At 27.5% G+C, this 23,962-nt stretch overlaps 1 protein-coding gene across 2 annotated transcripts in view; it reads right to left on the bottom strand.

Moving 5' to 3' along the window:
• Window positions 1–482: 482 nt before the first annotated feature.
• LOC141528809 (43 kDa receptor-associated protein of the synapse homolog) overlaps window positions 483–23,962 on the bottom strand; it is a 30,976-nt gene continuing 7,496 nt past the window's right edge. The window contains exons 3-12 of one of the 2 annotated variants that reach the window (XM_074245041.1): window positions 22,373–22,586; window positions 14,190–14,341; window positions 10,488–10,634; window positions 9,638–9,797; window positions 9,192–9,392; window positions 7,110–7,208; window positions 6,358–6,549; window positions 5,538–5,737; window positions 5,258–5,466; window positions 5,111–5,120 (exon numbers count right to left, since the gene is read on the bottom strand). In XM_074245041.1, the coding sequence (XP_074101142.1) occupies window positions 5,268–5,466; window positions 5,538–5,737; window positions 6,358–6,549; window positions 7,110–7,208; window positions 9,192–9,392; window positions 9,638–9,797; window positions 10,488–10,634; window positions 14,190–14,341; window positions 22,373–22,586 (1,564 nt within the window). In that variant the 3' untranslated portion in view covers window positions 5,111–5,120; window positions 5,258–5,267. Of the gene's footprint in view, window positions 5,467–5,537; window positions 5,738–6,357; window positions 6,550–7,109; window positions 7,209–9,191; window positions 9,393–9,637; window positions 9,798–10,487; window positions 10,635–14,189; window positions 14,342–22,372; window positions 22,587–23,962 lie in introns of both variants that reach the window. The other variant, XM_074245040.1, reaches the window with a different exon arrangement.

Consider the following 23,962-nt stretch of genomic DNA (forward strand, 5'->3'; position numbering starts at 1 on the left):
TATAACTACTGAAGTATTACAAAAATCTAATAATAAAACAGACAGTAACACTTTTAGAAACATGATCTTTCCTTGGTAATAACTAGTTGTGAAAAATACACTTTACTGTTGTTTAATTGCTAGAAATAACTGTAATCGGTTTCATCGATTGATAATTACGCCAATAAAAATAACGTTAAAATTAAGATTGTTATTTATCGTTTCACAATAAGCTGCTGTTATTTTATTTCTTTGTAATTAACAAGTTATTAATTAGTATTTAATTTCAATTAAATTATTTTTTTGCAAGTTTCGGCAAATTCGGCTGTATATTGCCATGTTAGAGAATTTTTCTACTGACACGTCTTACGGGTATGAAATCGTACGTTGTCATTAATTTAAAAAAAAAATTAATAATTTTTCAAAACTTGATAAAATCGTCCAATTTTTCTGTGGCATTATAAGATAGGAAAAAATAACAACAACAACAACATAAGACAATATCGATTTATATTTTTATTTTAATAACATTAATTCATTTATTGATTTTTTTTTTATTTCAATTGAGGTACTCTTCCATCGTTTATTTTTAACGTGTTCCATCATATCACGTATCTCACATTATAATTTAGACATGGTTGACTTAAATATTTAAATTTAAATACGACTAATATCCTAAATATCTCCTCAACTCTATAAATAATTTTCAATTATTTATTTTTTTATACATTAATTTTGAAAGTTTAAGATTTTAAAAGACATTAATTTGCTTTATTTAGACATATGAGTATCCTACGGTACTGCCCATTTGGTATTTTACAAATTAATTGTGCTTCTTATTATGTTGCTAAATTTAAAATAGTCACATTCCAACAACATAATTAAAAAAAAAAATTAAATTTAAATGTATTAAATAAAATTATTATCAAATTTGCATGTCCTCTTTAATATTACATAATAAGTTAATTGAAATCTCTTTTTATTTTTTATGAGCATTTGTTTTTGTTTAACGAGAGTTAAGTGTGCAGTGCACGTCTCTACAGACATTTCTGATTGTGCGTGTATTATTAGAGTGCCAATTAGCACGTACACTCTTAACAACAGAAATAAATTTTATTTTAGAGTATTAACTTATTTTTTATGCTTATGACTTTAAGTTAATTATTTCATTTATTTATTTATTTATTTATTTTTTTTTTTTTCATTTACCTCGCTAATTAATTAATATATTTTATTTTTATTTCTTTCTTATAATTATCCATTGCTCACCTGCAATTATTCGGCATAACAAAAAATATTTTCAATTTAAATTATTATCATCGTATGTACTAATATATATTGTATATTTATATTCATTCATTTTATATATTACGACCTTCCACTTCAGTATACGCGTTATTCCAATTTAATTGTTGCCTCGACTTTGTTTTCATTTTTTTTTTTTTTTTATTATTATTATTATCAATATGAGGATTTTTCAGGAGCTTCATTTTATTTTCAATTTAATGAAAAAGCAATCACGGCAGTGAGTAAATGATTGACAACAATAAAATTATTTCAATCAATCAAAAAAAATTATTTTATTTATCATACATGTATGATTTTAAAATTATTCATCCATTTATTATTAATTATTAATAAACATATTTATTTTTGTTATCGTTTTATTTTCAGTTTTCACTATATTTTATCATTTTTAATTATAAGTAACGGAACGGATAACATCGTGGTTTTTTTTCTGGCAGGTTGTAACATATTTATTATTTGGCACCTCAGATATTTTCAAATATATGTACTCAGTAATTTTTAATTTATTTTTTTGATGATATACAGTTTCAAAAATTTCTATCTGGAAAAAATTTTTTGATTAAAGAAAAACTTTTTCTTTGATCAAACATTTTTTTGATATAATAATTAACTCATTCAATTCAGTGAAATTAAAGTTTATTTTGGATTAAGATTTTGATTTTTTGGATTTAACTACTAACAATTTTAAAAGGGCGGTTGATAGTTTATTTTTAAACGTGTGTTGCTTATATATAAGATGAAATTCCGAAAAAAGCGCTTCACTCTTCAATAGATAATTTAATTATCTATTTATGCATAAAATGCGTTTTAAGATTTTATTTATTGTATAAGTGTAACAGAGATACTTCCAAAACTATTCTTGATAGCAAAAATATCACTTAAAGAGAATTTTTGAGTGAAGAATTCAATTTTATCGACTGACGTTAAAACTTATTCAAATCTAGTGACAGTTATCGGCCGGAGATAAAAGATTTTAGTAAAAGAATTGAAAAACCAAGAGAATAAATTTCTAAGCAAGGCAACTAATTTTTTTTTTTATTTTTTGCGGTTCGTTTTAATGAAGTTAATTTTTTTTTCACTACAGACTAAATTGAACTGTTTTGACTTTTCTATAAAAATTACTGAGTGCTTTATTAGTAGCTTCATCATCAATTTTACCCAAAAATATGTCACTTACTTTGTGACAAGAAGTCTCTAAAAATTCGGACGTCATAAAATAATCTTTTAAAGTTCATAGCTATTCAGAGCTGTGACTTGGAATTTTTATTGGAATTTAGTTGAAAGGTGAAACTCATTAAATTTTTATTTAAGCAAATAATTCAGACTTTAACGTTTGCAAAAAAAAAATATCTAAATAAAAATATTGGAAGAAAAAAATTTTTTTTGTCAAAACTTTAAGTTCGAAATTAATAATGAGCTTTGTAAAATTTTATTACCAGCAGTGTGAATAATAAAATTACGCATTGTTGTTGTACAAAAGAAAGGTAGTAATAATGAAAAACATCGATGTCGATAACTTTAAGAAATCCTTTCAGATTTTAAACTTTCATGATAGTATTTTTCAAAAAAGCTTTGTTGCAAGAGTACTCGAAACTTTTCCACTTCAAAACAAGTTCCTTCGAGAGTTTAACAACAAATATTATATCAACGACTCGAATAAACTTTGCTTTATAACGCTATTGTAAATTAAGTTTCTAATGAAAAGCTCTATTATTTATCGTTCGTAAAATTATTATAAGAAATCAATAAATATGTAAGTCAATAATTAATCATTGTTGATCTTTTAAAAATTTAAACACTTTATTTTCACCGAAGCCGCTAGTTAAACTTGAGTTAAGCCGTTGAAAATAAATTTTTCTACTAAATAAATAATCCGAATAACAAGAGAAAAATTTTTCAATACTTCTAATAGTTACAATTAATCTGATTGTTTTTCTTTTTTAGAATAATGAGCAGAATTTTGTAATTAATTTTAGTTCATAACTACAATAAGTGTGTGAAAAACGAATAATGAAATTGTGTGCAAGACAAACAGTTAATTTAAATTCAATTACTTTATTTATTACTACGTTATTCTCAAAATATCTTGTCCTAAATTTGCTTCTGCATAAATATATACAAGCATCTATTTATATTATATTTTCCTTTTTTTTTTTATTGTTCCATCAATAAATTTTATTTTTTTTCGTAGCACCGATTTTTATAGTAAAATATATCGATAAACAAAGAGAAAGTATAACAGTAATTGACACATATTATTGAAATTTCTCTAAATTTATTTATGAAAAATTTTTGAGAGAGCAACTTTTTGTTAAGTTGGTACAATAATTTAAATTATTTATTTTTAAGAATATTAATTTAAAAATAACAATTTAGTGAATAAACTTGACAATTTTTTTAAGGTCAACTTGTAAGTTTGTACGTTTTTGAAAAATTTTGGCACAATTATTTAGATAATAATAATAATGTACGGAAATATCGGCAGAAAAAGTTTTTAGAATTTTACATTAATAATTAGTTGTTAATAAATTGTTTCGGATAAAAAAAATTAGTAGTTATGTGATTTGAAAAATCAAAAAAAATCTCTGGTCTGTTATTTTTTTTATTGGGTAATAGGTTAATATCAATTGATTTAAAGTAGCACTGATCTAGTGCAAAACATGACAAGGAAGAATAATAATATTGACAGTACCTTGTCAAACACAAAACGTTGCGAAACAGCTGGAAAGAGAATGAAAATATTGACAGTATCTTCCGAGCATATATGACATACACCGATCGATACAGAGATACCTTCAAGTTTATGTACTTATAACTAGTATTGAGTTCTGATTTAAAGTTAACCGGAAAGAAATCAGGTTTTATTTCATTAACGCTCGAATAGTTTCAATTTTAGTGCTTTTTTTTAATGATTGAAGTTAAATTAATTAAAAAAATAATTTTCTAGAGAGTGACTAAGAATTCATTAACTGTTTTAATAAATTATTTATTTGTATATTTAATATAAATATTTTTTTAAAATTATTACTTTGTCTGATTTAATGGAATTTTATTATCCATTAAAGTTATGTAATTATAAAAAGTGTCAAAATAGAATTTTTATTCTCACTTTTTATTTAAGGGTCTAAATAGGTCTTGATTAAAAGTTAATAAATATTTATTTAATTATCTTAAGTAAAAAAATTCTTTTATCTCCGAAAAATGATTAAACTTGATAAATATCTCCTTTGTAATAAAACTATTTCTTTGTGGGTGAAAATATTTAGAAATGGATTTCACTGCGTCACATTTTATCACCGTCATTGTTCGGTAAAATTCTGTACAATAATCCCTAACAAATAGTTAAAAAATATCAAGTTTATCCGAATAAAATGTCATTATTAATTATTAATTTATCAAATAACAATTTTCAAAGTTTAACAATAAGTTGCGCCTTCAAATTATTTTTGAAAATAAAAATAAAGCACAATTTTCTCCATAAAAAATATTTAAAAAAAGTAATTATTAACAAAAATAGTATAAATATTGTTGATATTAATTGGCATTAAATTGAATTTTCTATAGAAAGAACCGCATGCTTTTGGTTCCATACATTCCATTGATCTAGATAGTTATAATAATTATAATCTATTATTCTTTAACAATCACCATTATACGTCAACAATTGTCTAAACATTTTTTTTTATATATTGCGTCATAAGAATATAAATTCACGTATATCTGACGTTTTTTTATTTTTATTTTTCATTATAATAATAATTTCAATTCAATTAAACGTATTGAACACGTTGATAAATTCTACACACTTGAGGGTGATTTTCGTTGGATTTGGGCTACCGATTTTCACCGTTAAAAAAACTCGTTAGTTATTACAATAAAACATTTTATACTTTTAGATATTAAATATCAAAATAATTTATCTCACACATAATAAAAATAAAAAAATAAATAGAAAAATAAAAAAAAGTACCTCCAAAAAATTAAACACTACTTGTAGCGTGGCAGTCATTCAAAGTTGCTAGACTGCTAGCTTTTAATGACGCCAAGCTCAATGAACTCTGATTCAAATCCTGAGAATCATCGCAATGTAAATATAAACGTGAGCTTACGGATTTATGACAATCGGGACAAAGTCGTTTTTTCTTTTTGTCACGTCTCTTCAGTATGTCGTACGCACATCTGTGAACATAAACAATGAAATAGAAAAGAAATAATAAAAATTGTTGTTATTATTATTATTATTATCTTACCGAGCATGGAGAATGTGTGAACACGGCAATGCTTCAAGAGTATCAGCTTCTAAGCCAAAAGACTCATTGCATCCACCACACCTCAGCTCCAAGTCCTCTTCAGTAGCAGCAGCCAGTCTTTCATGATGATTTTTCTGCTCTTCATCGCCTAGAGAACCGTAGATTCGCGATAGCCTGTATCGCACCGTCCTCACGAGTAACTGAAAGTGAGAGAATAAAACGCTATCACATTTCAAAGAGGAACAGAGAAAGAATATTTTATTTGAACATGCATGAGAAGACAATGAAGACAGCTATATGATTCGTATCTGTGATGTGGCCCTGGCATATATACTTTTTTATTTCTGAAAGCTTCTTTGGTATGGGTTATTCTTTTGTTTCAGACCTATTATATGCTTGCTATTACTCCAATTTTAATCTATGATTATCATTATTATTAATTATCTTTTCGTTTAATTATAAAAATGTTATTTTTTTTAATTGTGCTTTTCTTTCTTTTATCTTTTTGCTGGAGGTCTAAAAATACATTTTTTTTCGGGTTTAGAAATGAATGTTTAATGAAAATATACTGTTGAACAAATTTTTCAACGTTATTACTTAATTATTATAATCCATGATTGAGCTTTAAAATTTTTTTGTGATTACAATTTTCTTAATTTGATAAAATTTTTTAATTTTCTGTAAAAATTAGGCCTTTAAGAGAGTCATAAAATTGATTTTTATTTATTTATTCATTTGCCATGAAAAAAAAAAAAAATTAAAACCAAAGAAGTTTAAAGAAATTCAATTAAAGTCAATATTACTGAAAGTATAAAATCACCTTGGCACCAACAGAGCTTGCTACTTCAAGTAACCTTGTGTTAAATTCTAACGGTCGGCAATTACAGATTTTGTGCTGGAGCCGTAAAGCTTCCAGACACCTGGCAGCACCATCCATAGCTTCCATTTGACACAATCGATCTCCAGTCGCTGCTGCCGATCCCATAGCACTCTCGTACTGTCGAAAGGCTTTCTGCAAGACGTCAAACTTAGTCAACAACTATTATATGTTCGATCCACTGTTTCTGTGTCTATTCAACGCAGTAAATTATTCAAACTCTAATTTACTTAATGTCAAAGTGCAATTCATTCTAAACAACGACTAGATCCTGTATTGATTATCTTTCTGTCACTGCTAAAAAAATTAACTTGATTCAACAAAAAGAAAGTTTTAAGCTAAGAAAATCATTTTGTAGAGCTTTAATGTTTTATGTCAATCATATGATTTCTTAAATGAAGTTAAATTTAATCAATCAAAATCATACTCGGTTCTCTTTTTTCCATGATCGAAAATACCCAAATTATGAATGATTTAGTTAAAAATATTAAAAAATAAAGACAAAGATTTTTTATTCATAATTTCAACTCTCGGCAGTCAAATAGTGACTGCAGTTTGTTAGTAAGATGTCGTTGGATTACTTTGTTAATGAATTTCAACACACATTTTATTCCAACCGTATTAAAACCAAAAATTGTGTTGATTTTACAAAATATTTTCTACTGTGTGCTCTGAATTTTTAATCAAGTTCTTACACTTATTTCCGATTTTTTACGGTAGATATCTCCCATTATTCGTATACTTCGTGCATAACTGGCTTGATCCCCAGATACTAAAGACAATCGAGTTGCTTCCTGTAACACACAAAATTTGGTTAAATTAGGAAGGTAGAAATTGAAAGTGGAGAGTGGAAAGAATTTCAGCTTTTTTTTTTTTTTTTTTTTTTTTCATAACATTTTTATCGCTAAATGAGTATTTGATTTCAATAAGAGCCATTTATTAAAAAATTCAAAATAGATACTCCGGAATTATAAAAGCTCCAGTTGGATAAACACGATAGAAACGCCCCGGACTAATTAACCTAATTATTTTTGTGACAGCTTCTATTGACCCAGAGGTTGTAGTGCATTTTTGAATCGATATTTGCAACCACTGACGCAAAGTCATTGAAATGTAAAAAATATTTTTTCCTAAAAATAATTGATTGCATACTAGCATAAAAATTAACTTGATTCAAGATAAAAAACTTTGAACCAATGAAATTGTTTTGAAAAATTTCTTACTTTTGAATCTAGCAAAAGATTAATTAGTTCAAAAATTTTCTACTTCAATTTTTCTCTTGAATTGAGTTGTTTAGATCAATTTAATTGATTTGTAAAAATTACAATCAACTTATATTTCAATGTAGGGTCAGATAAAAATAAAAATATTAATTGTCATCAACTGATCACTTCGATTGTTAAAGTTAGCTCATCATTTACCACTACTGGCGTATTTGTTACTCAAAAGGTGATGAATTGAAATATAATATTATTTGTCAACTGCAATTATACCAAACAAGTGATTTAATGGCGTTTACAGAGTGACAGATTATTCAATATCAAATTATATGTTATCGCAGCCAGTTAAATTATCTGATCATCTAACAGTGGTATTATTTTATACACATTTTATCCTATCATAAATCCTTTAGTAATAATGTCCAATTTTGAAAATTAGTTAGATTCAAGTTTTACATTACTTTAAAGTAATTTTATAAAAACATAAAAAATTTTGCAATGATATTTATAGTTAACTAAATGAAAAAAAAACAGTTGAATTAGTAAAATCATACTAGTATTTATTACAGTATTAAATAATAGAGAAAATCGTCGTAAAAATTATATTATTTGCCTAAAAGTAAGAATTTTATTATTTTTTTAATTGTGATTTAAAAGTTACAACTTCACACTGTAATTTGTTCTTGAGAAAATTCTCAAATTTAAATAATACGATCTAACACATCGTATTTTTCTAGATAAATTTCTTAAAACTTATAAACTGTCGGTATTTTTTTCTTTTTTCACTTGCAGATCAAAAATTTCGAAATCTTTGTTTAAACTTAAAATTTTATCAAATGTACAATAGTTCAAATGAAAAAAAAAAAAAAAAAAAAAAAAAAATGACACTTGTATCCTTAGTGGTCATTGTTTTTGCATCTTTGTTGGTATCTTTTCTATATTTAATTTCATATCGGTTTTCTACTCCAATGTTCATATTTGTTTCAAAATCTGATCATCTGAATTTTATCATAAGCCAAATTTTTTTATACAAGAAGCTTGAGATTAATTTCTTACATTATAAATTTTCTAAAGCTGCTTCCTTCTAGGTAATTTTTATTATTAGATCAAATTCAAAAAATTTTGCGTCATTACGTCAAAAAATTTTTGTGGTAAATATTCAAGACTTTTATGTGTAAATTTAACATTTTTTTAAACCAATACAAAAAATTGATAAATTTTTTTACCTTGTATTTTTTCATGAAGCAACAATTACATTATCAGTGCGACTAAATGTTTTCAGATTCATTCATGAATTAATACATAGTTAGCAATACTTTCAAATTTCATATTTCTAAAATTACACTTTCAAACTGTTAACTTTGCAATTAATGAAAAAATTTTACTGCTACAAGTAATTTGACAATTAAAGTTTGACTTGTAAGCTTTATATTTTTTTTTCTGCAGCGTGTCTGTTACTGCTGTAGAAACTGTAATTATTCAACTGCTATCCGTATATCAAAATTTAAATGAATATTTAAAATACAATACTAAATAAACAAGTGGTAAAAAGCATACCGAACAGTAGTCATGAGCGTCACCGAGGTCGCCTTTCTTCCTCAACGCAGTTGCCATCTGCAATAAAGCTGCACGATGGTGTCTAGAATTTAAATCAGCGAGCTGTAAGCTTCTTGAGAGATCATACGCTCTTGCAGCGTATCTAGCACTTTTTTCAGCGTCCTGAAGGCGACAGAATAATTCAGACAATCCTACGTACACCTGAAAATTTATCACTGAGTTATTTCAACAACTTGTGGACTAAAAATACGATTTATCATTACACAGTGAAAAATATATAATTGTCAGGTTGCAACGACTAGTATAAATGTATAAGCGCTGAAAAAGTTAGCGACTTTTATCAAACTCTTGAATTTAAGATCTCCCGAATGTAAATTGAGTTTGAGAATGTAGAGATAAAAATTTATAGTTCAGCTATCGGAGTTTTAGAATTTATGTCTGCGTACCTGGAGTTCTAAAGAAGGATCTTGAATGGAATGAGCAATTTTGTGAGCCCTCTGAAAAGCTTCCAGCGCTTTGCAGAATCCAGCTAGTTCCAAATGTACTCTGCCTACAGTCAAGTGAACTAGTCCAGCTGTCGCACATTGGTCACACTCATTGTAGAGACTAAAATCATCAATTTAATTTTTTTTATTTCGAAAAAAAAAATATTAAAAATTTTTTTTTGTGATTATGGTTTTGAAAATAAATAAAATGTTAAGTGGGATAGCCGCTGTTACAGCTAAATCAAATAAGTGAACTTCGGGAATTTTTTTTTTGACCAGGAAAATAAAGGAACATTACTATTAGAATTGTTTTTATTTATTTTATTAAATTAAAATCTAAAAATAAGCGCGCAGTAGCCTATCGGATCCGGCATTTGTTTACCAAAGCATTGGACCGGGTTCGAATCTGGCGTACACTCATAAATACTGTCAAAAAAATTAAAAACGAGTTCGAACTTCAAAAGTTACCTTAGTACTTTATGCGACTTTAAGGAAATAAAGAAAAAAAAAATATCAAAAAATTTTTAAATAAATTTTTAATGAAAAAAATAGTTTTAACAATACGATCGTTTTTCTCCCGGATTTTCGGCAACACTAATATTTTTAAGAGTGCTTGATATTTTTTAATAAAAATTTATGTAAATATTGTGGGATATATATTTATTAAAACAATTAAAAAACAATCCTGACATTCCTTTATTTTCTTGGTTGAAGAAATTTTCTAAAATCGATAATTATTTTCAACCGTTAATAATGAACAGTAAACACTATTCTATAATAAATACATAAGTTCTAAATAAATTTACAATACCTGTGTCGAGCGTATCCTAAAGTCTTGTCAAGAAGACCAAGTCTCTCATGTGCCCTGGCTAAATTTAAATAAGCTTCAGCCCGCATGTTAGGCGAGTCCTGCTCGTCAGAGATACTCAACTGTCGGAGCGCAAAGTCTATGCTGTCCCTATTAAACAAATAATAAATATTTATGTAGTAAACGAGATAGAACTTAGATTGACACTCACAAATTGCTTTTCCACGACCTTTTTTCCACCGAAATAACCATTCTGCTGTTTACTAATTTTAATTAAAAGTAAATAGACAACCAAATCAAGTCAGATAATTTTTAAATGTTAATTTGTTTTTGTCATCATTTTAAATCTGGAAAGGTTAATACAATTGACAGCGACAGTGTTAAATTTAATGACATTCAAAATAAATTAACCACTCCAGTGGTTGCTTAAGATAGATTAGATTAATTTCGCGGGATCAGTAATTTAGCTGTTGTATCTGATTATTGTTGAGATTCATGAATATACATACAAACGTGCCTGATTCTGACCTTTTTTCATTATTAAATCTATCAAGCTTGACATAATATTTTGATAGGTAACTCGTATTAAATATTATTCTTACAGTAAAAAATTTTGCGTCATTCCGTCAACAAATTTTGTGTTAAATATTTAACATAAAAATCTTTAACACAAAATTTTTTGACGCATTGACGCAAAATTTTTTTCTGTGCTTTTTCTCCTAATTTTCTTGAAGTATATGGGTCAATTAGCTATTTATGTATCAAGAAGGTTAAGTGATTCACTACATGTGAAGCGCAATGTTTTTACCATAAGTCGAAGGTTTAGTGGATTACAAAGTGGCTTATATATTACACATGTAATTTCATTGATATGATTTGTGCAACAAGACACAGGGTATTTTAAAAACATTGGCTACTATGCTCTAGCATAAATTATCATTTTGGTTGTAATGGAAAAAATTTTTATTGCCTTTGAAAAGCTTTTTTTACGGGTAATTTTTACGCGTAATAATTTAAAAATTTCTTGTGGATAAAATGAATTTTATGTTAACAGTTAACAGAAAAATTTATTATTTGCATTTAATTAAATTCGCCTAACTTACTGATATAAATTAATTATAAGCATTTAAATAAAATTGATAATAAATTTTAAGAGTCTTTAAATTTAAATGCCCTAAATTTGTGTTAATAGTCTATTGTGTTGTGAGCATTTAATTCCTTTGTTAGTGGTCTATGCATTAAAACCAGAGATGAGAGATCCTGTAGGAGGGTTTGTAATTCCAAGGTATAAGGAATTTATGTATATGTGGTCTTACATGAAATTTCTAGAATGCTGTGAATATATAGTGAGGAATGCAATTGCAATACATTCATAAATATTTATAAACTGCAAAGGAGCGTAATTAAAATAATAAATATTAAAGTTTTTATAATAAAAAATAATTCTTCTGATGTGAATGTAAAATCAAGAGGATCACCATTGGCGTTGATTTTTTGGAGCTTATTGGTTCAGTAAATGTAAATGAAAGCTTGTCAACTCGACAAATAAACTGAGAGCGGTCTAACGAAGTTTAACGTTAGAATTTTTTTTTTTTTTTTTTTTTCAACCAAAAAAGACTGAGATAAAAGTAGAAATTTAAAAACGGAAGATTTTCTTTTTATTTTAGAGATTGAAATTTTTTAAATTAAAAGATTTTAATTTTTTTTTGTTCCAGTGTGGTAACTGAATAATATTTCAACGGGAACATAATAATGGAGGGAATGCGTTAAACATTTAACTCAGCCACTTAATGTAATGTGCTTAACGTTTGGAATGTGATCTGAAGGCATTCAACAGGACGACGGAAGGCGGTAAGTGCAGCACCATGTACTCTATTTGTCAATATCGGTCAGTGTTGGTCATTGGTATTCGTCATCAGGTATCTGTGATGTTCGAATACCTTTATTCAATCCAAGTTAAACCGAGTTCTCAGCTCAACACTCACCAGTGAAGTTGTTAATGTCTCTTTCAGAAGGAACTTCAATAAATGGAAAAAGTTTCAGAGTATGCGCATAGAAATCGGTTCTTGATGCATAAAATATAAGTTGAATCTTGAGAGCGGCATCAAAGTAAAGCTAAGTAAAGCCAGGTAGAACAATAGATATTGACTAAAAAATAATTTCAAATATAAGATCTGAGATTCCCACACAATGTATTCTATTTTGAGATATTTTGTCTTTTGATATGGAATATTGAAATTATATTGACGATCGAAACCTCTAAAATATGCATCGTGTACGTGTACGGAAGCCACACTCGATTAAATTCTAGAACTCTTTTTATCTTGGGATGGATTCCAAAAATAAAATTTTTCTTCGATGAAGCTGTGCTAGTTTTTTCTGGCGAAATGTCGGTGAAATATAGAGTAGAGTATAGCAACTATGTGTAGTTGTATCGGCCGACATAAACGGCAAATATTGATCAGTTTCGTGGAAAAAGAAAAATATGTTTCAATGATCGTACATGAGAAATCGCGAAGATAAAATGGAGCTCAGAATTTTTTATGGCATGCAACTTTTTATGTAAATAATATGTTTAGCTTCATGATAAACGGTATAGGTTGATGATTTTAGATAAAAGCGAATGGAAATTTTGATAGAGTCAATACCTTAACTGAGCAGAATTTTTGAGTGTGCATTTTAGTTTAAACTATCCAAATAGTAATACACAGTAAAACATTTTTCGTCATTGATTTTCATCAAATTTTTAACAGGGGCTTTAATTCAGCACTTCTGGCCGAATTTTGAATTTTCAGCGGAAATGTCCAAACTAAGCTCCTAGTAAAAAATTCTATGAAAATCAAATATATCGTCTCACCCCAAAATATCTCAGGAAATGGGCAAACACAGCTCCTGTTAAAAGCGGAACTCAAAATTAAAATTTTAAAGGTTCTCCACGGAGGTTACATTTTGGCGCATCCAGCTTAGAAGGACATATTAAAAACTATACATGGACTGTAGATCATATTAAAAAATTTTTTCACAAATATATTATTCACACCCGGCCAACATTCGTATTGGCCATAAGTTACTCACTTTTCTTAAAAAATAATGAGCAATATATAAGCAATAAAAATTTTTTCAAAATAAATTTTATTTTATTTACACAGAATTGATAATTAAATCAATTGTGATTCAAATTAAATTCCTAGTACATTTTAATTTATTTGATGTATACTTAAAAATTTTCCAGTGTGCGCATGATCATGTATTTTTAAATTCTATTATATACATACATTTGTAATTTATAAATGTATATTAATAGAAGTAATTACTATCATCATAAATTAATGGGTATTGAAGGGTATAAAAGATCGTTTGAATTAAAATCCATAATTATTACGTTGTGTTTGAAACTCATTTATGATAACGCAATAACAAAGTCTCTAGCAGCAAATAAAATTAAATTACCGAACAATAATTTAAAATGTAATTATTAAATACATAATTAAATCTATCGATCCATGAGCTTCGAGGCATCAATATTAATATTAATAATTATCATATTTTTTAATTATATTCGTTATTTAATGCATCGTGAAAAAAGTAATTTAATCAATTACACCATGGTAATTAGACTTTGCTTTTAATTAAACTTGAAAATTTTTAAGGATCTAATTAAAAGTTGACATTTCGTACTTAGCAAAGTAATAAATATAAACATGCCTGTATTTTCCCCAGTCCATATACGCTTGGTAAAGATATCCTAGTAGAGTAAATTTGTCTTCTCGTTGTCGGATATTTTTTAATGCACCTCGCCATTTCCGCACTGCCGCTTGCTGTTTGTGTGCTCGATATAATTTTAATCCTTGCTCCACCTGTAATTATTAATAATTCGTTAAATAATTTATGCCATATTTTTACATTTTAATTAATCCTGTACTAAGTAAAAGGGAGAAAATTTTTAAAAGAAAAATTTCTTGACTCAAAAATTTGATTTTTTAGTTAACAATTTAATTTATTTATTTTTTGATAAAATAGATGTACCGTGGATACAAGTTTTTCATATGTTTGCCTTTGTGTTGTCATCTATATTTTTTTGGGGGCCGTAGTGTAACAGTTTGCGAGTAATAGCTGTTTATAAACTTCTTTGATTTCCAAAAAAGTTTGAATTTAATCAATGGTAGAAAATTAATGTTTTTAGCTGTAGAAGATAGCTCAGATCTATTAAATTTCTCTTTAAGTTCATCTTTAATATAAAAAAAAAAAAAAAAAAACATTCGTTCTCTTTTAATGTTATAATTTTTTCAATTTATTTTCTGGCTTAAAAAAATTTTTTTAAAATGTTACATGAATACATTTTTAATTTTAATTTCTACCCTGAAAAAAATTAAAAAAAATTTTTATTCAAATCAAGACGATAATGTGTTTCAAAATTATTTTCTTGATTCAAGTTAACTTTTTTTTTTTTCGGGAATACCTCTCATGCATCGTTACAATTTTACATTTACATCAACAGAGAAAAAAATTATTCGTTAAAGAATTAATTTTCTAGGCTCAAGGAAATATTAAAAAAAAAAAAAAAAAAAATGTTTTTTTGACGAAATTAAATATTTACTGAGACAAAATATTCTTGTCTCAGAGAAATTTTTCGTTACTTTTAAAGAATTTGAGTCTTTTAAAAAATTTTTTTTGGTACAACAAAATTATTTTTTCTCTGTACCTATCCATGTAAAGCGAGAGAGAATGGAGCTTTTTTTTCCTTGAAAGTACGCATACTAAAAACAGATATAAAAGTACGAAAAAAAAAATTATGATAATCAATAGGACATAAAACATAAAAAACCTAAATGTGTATCGATTATTGGTAGGTATTCAGAGCACTAAAAAATTCTTTTGTCCATTTAGTTTCTTTTTATTCGTATTTATCCTTCAAACAAAAAAAATATTTGTATAAACTGAGATACAAAAAGGACAGAGTAGAGGTAAAAGGCAACAGTTTCATTGAAGTAAACATTTTCCGGAATTGCTTGACAAATATGTCATAGACTAAAAAAAAGTAATCGATCGTTAAAGAGATAAAATATGTCAAGGAATTCTCAGAGCTTGATTCATTCGGTATTTAAAATTTATAACATATTTAACCTGAATGATAACCGATCATTTTATTTTAAGGAAGAAAAACTCAATTATTGAGAAGTGATATATTCAGCTAATCATTTAATAAAGTATGGGGTCAAGTTGAACTCACGGAATGGCCAGATCACGCAAGGCTTAAAAAGCTTGGAAATAACGATACCGTTGAGGGAGAATGCCAAGTAAAAGAGAGCAGTATCGATTTAACCCTGAACTTTAGTTGGTCTTAGGAAATGCACGTGTTGGGGTCACGGAATAAATATATAATAACGAGAGTATAATTGAGTTTTTATAAACTACGCGTCGATAGGTGTCTATTCTCTTGTATTTATGTTTTATGATGATATTTTCGAGTTCATGAACGAATTCGAGAGGACAATTGACTCAAATTTTTATGCAAGATCAAGATTCTCATTTTAATGACAAGGTTCGGTTAATTGGAGCAAGGTGATTTTAAATAAATAAATAATTTATTGTATTTTTTAAAATTTTTATTGAGATGCATATAAAGATTTTCGATGTTATTACGAAAGTGGATTCATTTGCTTCTCAACAGTTCGCTTAATTGTTTTTTGACTCCTAACGAACTTACAGAAGTATTCTAGTCGAGAATTTTGAAAATATAATTTTTTTTTTTTATTATCAGTTAAAAACTTCAAGAATATGTTGTTAAAAGGATTTACCGAAATTCCGAGTGACATTATATCTCAAATTGTACCAAACTGATTCACATAAAAGTTGCTGTGAATCTTTATACATCTCTTTATCTTCTGAGTTGAATTTATAAAAAAATTTCAATCTTCACTAATTTTTAAAAATTCAGAAATGTCTAAAAAAAACTTTACGATTAATTTGGACTAGAAACCTGGCAGTCACTATGTGACTTCCGTGACTTGTAAACTATAAATAAATAAAATTATGCTATATTAAATAATAATTTTTGTTAAATTGCACTGTACTTTTTTAACTATTGATGTTTTTAAAGACATAAGGTCATTCTGATGTTGCACTCATCGAGAGCTTTCATTTGAGTACCCACACGCATTTTGATATATTTTTCATATATACAAATATATAAAATATATAAATATATAAAAAATTGATGTGGGTACTTAAATGAAAGTTCTTGATGAGTCTAACATCAGGATGAGCTTATATCTTTAAAAGTTTCAATAGTTCACAAGATACAAGGCCCTTTCTTAATTATCTATCTAGAGATAGAGCATTTTCGGACACAGCCTAAATACTTATCATCATAAATTGACTATTGGTAAAAATGATATGAAATCTTGAAAAGGTACAACTCCAGGTCAAGACTTTTCCAACGATATCAAATTTAACCATAAAAACCCATTTTATCATATAAATACCCGGACTACAAAATTTTGCTTATTCTCTCAATAATATAGATAATAACATCTTTGCGGATTACAAATTTACCATTTTTTTTTATTTCGAGTTAGTAGAAGAATTAAAATCATGTTAACGAGGACACGCAATTTTTTTGAGATCTCCAACTTCATTAAATGTATTCTTGAATTTTTTTTTTTTTTTTTTTTCCATTGCAATTGAAAGAATATCTTAAATTTGTGCCTCTCGACTAGAATGCGCCCTTAGACCTTTTTCATAAAATTTTTTCTCCTCTATTTTCTGGAAGAGCTTCTTCACATTTAAATTTATAAATTTTTCGAGATTAGGTAAAAAATACTCCAGTTAAAGTTTTTTACTTTCAGCGTGCTTCTCATAGTACACGGAAGGAAAAAATTTAATTTGACCAAAAGCTTCAAAAGCTAAAGTTTGTAAAAATTAGAAGTAGTCTTTTCAGCCTCTGAACTTTTCATCTAGTGTGGTATTCCCTGTGAAAATATGTCATGCGCATTTCGACAAAGATTTATTTCATCCCAGCGTTGCATCAAATTTCACTTGAAAATTTATAATATCCTCCATCTAAATTTCATGTAAAGCGAATAAAAACTTCAAAGTAACTCAATCATCGGAAAGTAGGAAAATAAACATAAAGTTTTTTCCGTCTATCCGTATAAAAAGAATTAATCCACTTTTTTCTTAAATCACAAAGAAATAACGGAGTCAGTTGCTATTTTTTGGAACTCTTAAGATAAAATTATACTCTCCATTTAACAATTTTATTATCAGCGTAACGCGTAATTACAATATCGTACTTAGTCGTCAGTATTTTCCATGAGCATTAGAGTTAATTTGCAGAGATATTAATCTTGAGTTTGACCTCAGCACCGGGAAAAAACTATTTACATCGATCCAACAACAGTTGAGCACGCACCCACCTAAACAAGTGGGCCAAGTTCGTACTTTATATCTCTGTGTTTTATCTTTGTCGTTGCCATTGTTTTTATCTGTCTATCTTTATTCGTATCCTCCTGATATCCGTTGTCGATATTTACCCTCAAAAGCTCGACCCTTTGTTTCTAGTACTTGAGTTGCCGTATAGGTAAGGGATTACTTTATCAACTTTTAGCCCACTTTTCATCTATTCCAACTAAAATAAAATAAAATACCTTTTTTTTTTTTCTTTTATTCTTACTTCCATTCCTACTTATATCAATAAAAAGCTTTTCTTCTTAATTCAACTTATTTCCGTAATAATATCATACCACGATAAAATATCTTGGAAATTAAATTACTTGGAATCTATTTGATCTGTAAGCATTCTATCAAATATAATAACAACAGCATTAAATTGTTTTCATCGCTTTTAGTATATTGATGCAGAATATTTATGCTTTTAATGAGCCAAGTCCCGAATTAAGTCCATGTTGACAGAATTTTAATTAACATCCACGACATTTTGAGCGTGAGTCTGAAAGCTGTCAACTTTAGGCTGGATCTAACGGAATAATTTATAGTTTCAACTATCAAATTTACATTTTGCTTTCGATAAAAATTAAAGTTTCATAACTTTGATCATTACTACAACTGCTTTGCTTAGAAAAGAATTTAAAAGTGGAAACAAAGTTCGGAAAAAAATTGTAGTGTAACATTCACAGAGTAAGCTAGTATAATTTTCACCACTTTTTGGGGTTACCGCATCAACAAATGTGGTTTAAATTGCACTGTGGATTTAGCAGCAGTAGTTTCATTAACTCCACGAAGTGCTTTGTGGTGTTCAATGAACAATTTTTGTCGTTTCTGTTACCACACAATTTCTCATATATGCTCGAATGCATTACTTTTTTTGTATACGACATTAAATTAATTGTATTTACTCCAACTGTCGTATATTTAGTCCAGAAATAAACATTAACGCCACTTGCAATTTATTTTATTACCGTCTCGTAACTATATAGAGACACAATAATGGTGATAGTGATTAATAAGCCCTCGCTGCACAGAAAGAAAAATTTCTTGACTGGAGATCAACATTCTTGGCTCAAGAAAATTTTTGGGTGCCTGAAGGAAGACCGAAGTTGGGTTGACTGAAGTAAAAATTTTTCTTGAAATTCTATTCTAGGTGGAAGTAATTTTTTGTTAATTCAAATTATTATAAATACTTGATACAATAAATTTTTATATCTGATTAAAATTTTTAGATACTTTAGGGAAGCAGTGCCACCTACTTCAGCTGAGAAAAAAATTTTCTCACCTTGAGAAAATTTTTCTCTTGAATATTTGATACCCATTTTATACTATTCAAGCGTGAAATTTTACATATCGAATGAAAAAAAATGATTTAATATTATTTGATCGTCCAATTTGACATGTTAGTCAATAAAATATTAATAAAAAGTTACTATCAAGATATTTAATTTTTTGGAGCAAAAGAGAAATTTTCTCAAGGCAAAAAAATTTACTTCTATCAAGAACAAAATTTTTTGGAGCAAGAGGCTAAATTTTCTTAAAACAAGAAGATTTTCTTGACTTAAATAAATTTTCTTGGATCAAGATACGTATTTCTTAAAGCAAGAAAATTAATTTTGTGGGAATAAGTGAAATTTCTTTAAAAAAAAATTTTTTTTCGTTCAAGAAAATAATTAGAAAGAAAAACATTTTCTCGACTCAAGTGAACCTTTTTTTCTGTGTGAGAGATATTTGAGATAAAATGAAGAATATCTATTTTAATTAATAACTCTTCATGTTAATTATTGTTCAAATATATAATAAGTATATATAATATAGTATATATATATAGTATATATATAGTAATAAGTATATATAATATATAATAAGTAAGTATAATTCAAAAATATATATTTTTATTAAAATATAGAAAAAATGAAAACTTTCATCTGTGTAAACTTGATTTAAGAATTTTTTATCTTAATTTAAAATGATGACATTCTTCAAAATGATTTTCTTGTTTCAAAAATTTTTCTCTTGAATGTAGTTAATTTTTTTTCAGTATATAAATATCTCTATACTAGTTTTTATTACCTGCAGGTATCTTAACACCGAAAATGTTATTAATTAATTTTTTCATAATTTCGTTGCACAAAAATATCTAATGTAGACATCTCTTGCTACTGTTTGTTCAAAATTACTTTTTCAAAAACATTAATTTATAAAATTTTATATTTTTTCTATGTCACACACGTAAAACAGGTCTAAAAATAGAAAAACTTAAAATAAAACCCGATCTGTAACTTTGATCACCAAAACTCGAGAATAAAAGCAGATTTAAGTAGACAAGAAATTTTTTTCTTTGTCTGTGAAGACAAATAAAGAACTTACTGTTAAGATCCGTCTCTCAGAGCAAAAATAGCCGTCAGTTCCTCAATATAAGCTTACTCTCAATCCCTCTCGATTCAGATAACTCGTTAAATATTTTTGCATCGTCATGTATAAACTCGACCCTCGGTTTGTCGGACCGAATTAAGTGCTCTATCCCTTATAAAATTTTAGCTTACTTTATACAATTAATTCTTTGTCTACGTACTGGAAAATTCTCTCATCAAAATATTAACAACAGAATTTTTTCATTGTTACTTCGATCGAAGATCAAGTGTTAGAGAGTGGAGTATTGATTCGATATAAATCTCCGTAAAGATAAAATATAAAACGCAGAAAGTAGGGATAAAAAAGTGAGTGCTATTTGTAGAAGCCACAAGATCTCTCTTGGGAGAGTAACTTACATTCTTTTTCCCCAACATTTTTTTCGCATTCGCCGGCCTAGCAAAGGGAAAAAAGTCCGAATAAAAGCAAGAATCGATTGGCTTTACGTTTAGCAGCCAACAGAATGATGCGAAGGAAAAGTTGATTAAATTTTAAATCCTTCCTAAGTATAACAATAAAAAAGAAAAGGAAGAAGCTAAAGCAAAAAAAATGTGTCTTCACAATGAACTTTTTATAACAACTTATCTAGTCATTTAAATTTTTTCTGCTTGAAAAATTCGTATCTTATTCTTCAGAACTGTAAGGTATAAATTAAACATTGCGGAATATTTTAATAAATTACTTTTGATATCAAAATTAATTAATATTTTTACTGTCACTCACGTTTATTTTTGTTATAATTTATCATAGAGATAATAAGTGATGATTGGTGCGGAAGAATAAGATTTCTGAGATAAATTACGATGAAAAATGTCTAGAGTTGTTTTACGGCTTCGAAGGGAAATAAAGTTATACGAAAGCAAAAAACAGTCTCCAATCGAGCATTTTATCGGCGTCTGTTATCGGCAACACTTCTTAAACCTTACAACAGTTTGGCAATTTTACTTTTTTTCTCTGCTCACTTCAATGTGTACATTTATTTTAACTTTTACGGCTTTGCTTTTAGTTATTTTTCAAAGATTTCATTTGTGAAAACAAATAAATAAATTCGTGCAAATTTTTTATTTAAAAAGTTAATATTATTGGAAAAATTCATCGTCTATTACAATTTGTTTGTACGGAAAAAAAAAAACCGACACGCGTTTTATATCTAATTTCTGACACGCTTTTTTATCTATAATTTTTAATACAATTCCAATATTGGTATTACACTTGTTATACAATGGACTGAAATATGTTTCAACGGGTGCTTTTCATGTATCATTTTTTTTTTTTTATTTTTACGATCTGTTTATTTCACAAGTACACATGGGGAAATTTAAGTCAATTTAATACAAAAAAAAATTAAATTTTCGTAAGTTTATTAAAAGTTTTTAGAAAATATTAACTCTCAAGTGGAGTATTATCACGGCATCCCAATTTATTTGCAAATTGATGTGGCATATCCGTTCGTCTTTATCTTATACCCTTACTCTGTTTCAGGGTTGACTTAATTAAGGCTTAATTGATTTTGACCTCAATTACTCCTATCCTCGAAAATGAAGTACTAGTCTACCGAGAAAAAATTCTTTATTGCAGAACTAATATTCTTTACTCAAAAAAGTATTTTGAAAAAAATAAGCATCATTTTAGTAAAAAATAAAATTATCTCGAACCAAAAAAATTTCTTCTTGTTCCAAACTGATTTAGGTTATTCTAAGAATTTTCTTGGTTCTACATAGAAAAAAAAATTATTTTGAATCAAGTAAATAATTTTGAAGAATTTCATCTTCTTGATTTGAGTAAAAAAATTCTTAAACTAAGAAATTTTTCTTGGTTTAAGTTAATTTTACTTGATTCAAGAATTTTTGGTCTTGAATCAAAACAATGAAACTCTTCAAAATTATTATCTTGGTTTAAGAATTTTTTTCTTGATTCGTTAATTTTTTTTTCAGTGTAGAAACCTTTTTCTCTGCATATTCTAAAACTAGTTTTTGGACCTACATATTGAAATATAATATTAAACATAAAACACAAGTAAAACTTACACGTCTCCTTGCTATTTGTTGATCAAATCGATGCCTACAACCGATAAGACACTCCCATATTCCAGCACCAGTTCTGCTATTTTTGTACTGGCTATCAGTACTCCCATTTTGATATTCACTTTGATAATCCTCTTCCGCAAATTGATAAACGTATCCACAATCATCTGGACTGCCGAGTAACGCTGTTGCCGATAGTTGATGACTCCCCGAACTCCTGAAAAGTTTATTATCAAATATATATTTTAATCGATCAATGATTAATGATTCATGATCGTAAGATTAATGATCAATGTAGTACTGTTGTACCAGAAAAAGGGAGCATGAAAAATTGTGTTGTGTAAAAAACAATAACCTAATGGGAAAACAAGGTTAATGGTTTAAATAAATCGATTATTGGCTGTGTTAGTTTTCTGCTTCTGACGAGAGAGGAATGTCTTGTAACGTGATTCTATTGACCATAAACCGATGTACAAGTTGCGGAGAACCCTCAATATTGATGTATTTGTATAGCATTGTGGTGGTAAAAAGAGACAGAAGTGAGATATTGATGAAAATAGAAAGGGACGTAATACTTTGAGATTTAGCACAATGCGATGGATTTCACTGACACACCCGGCATGTCTGTACCATCGAGCTCTTTGCATTGAAAATTATCACAACTTGCCACAATGTGGCTTGTTTCACACGGCCCGATTCTCTGGATGACTAGTTCTCTAAATCGGGCTGACTGTGTGTACTTATGCACCTCAATTTAGCGGAACGATCGTCTGTTTCATTATTAAATATACATTATTTTTGGTTCCATAATTGCAATTGAAATAAAGTTTGGAAAGTCTAAAAATGCACGCCTCATAATTTTATTTTTCGTAATAAAATTGATTAAAATAAAATAGAAAAAAAAAGTACTTTTAAATATTTTAAATATTTCGCGCCAATATATATCTTGAGATATATATTGAGATATATAAATATCTTGAGATATATTTAAGGTATTCTATCAAAAATTTTAGGGAAAAAAATAAATTTTTTTGAGTTGATCATTTTCGATGATTAGTACATTTTTATATCGACATCCTATTAATCTTTAAATCTGCGTGAAGAACAAAAATTCCGTGAAAAATTCCATTTAAATATTACGTTTTTTGAAAGTTTTACATTTTTTTTTTATTTTCACTCACTTCTAAAGTGTCTGAAAAAAGTTTTAGTATAAAAGTATGAAAAGAAACTTCTTTCTTTTCAAGTCTCATAAAAAAAAAAAATAAAAATAAAAAACCAGTAAATAAATTGACAAACATAAAAGGCATAAAAGTGTCATGTAATGTCTTAATCTAAAAGTTTGACAAATTTTACAGCAAAAAAAATTGTTAAAGTATTTCAGTTAAATTCCGGTTGTCTCTTATAGCCGAAGACATCTTGTTCACCACGTAACTTTTTGTCAAGAAACATGTCCGTATGACTATAGAAATATTTCTATGAATGAGATAAGGATTCTTGGCCGATGTCCCAGAGACCGAGTTTTCAAACTCGTGGCATCGGGTATTCCGAATTCGGGGATGGAATCACGCTCGAGCCTCTTCTCTTTCTTTAATT

The sequence above is a fragment of the Cotesia typhae genome, unplaced genomic scaffold, assembly GCF_013202065.1.
Source record: "Cotesia typhae breed Kobodo isofemale line unplaced genomic scaffold, CoteBio_Ctyphae contig_44, whole genome shotgun sequence".
NCBI classification, from domain to species: domain Eukaryota; kingdom Metazoa; phylum Arthropoda; class Insecta; order Hymenoptera; family Braconidae; genus Cotesia; species Cotesia typhae.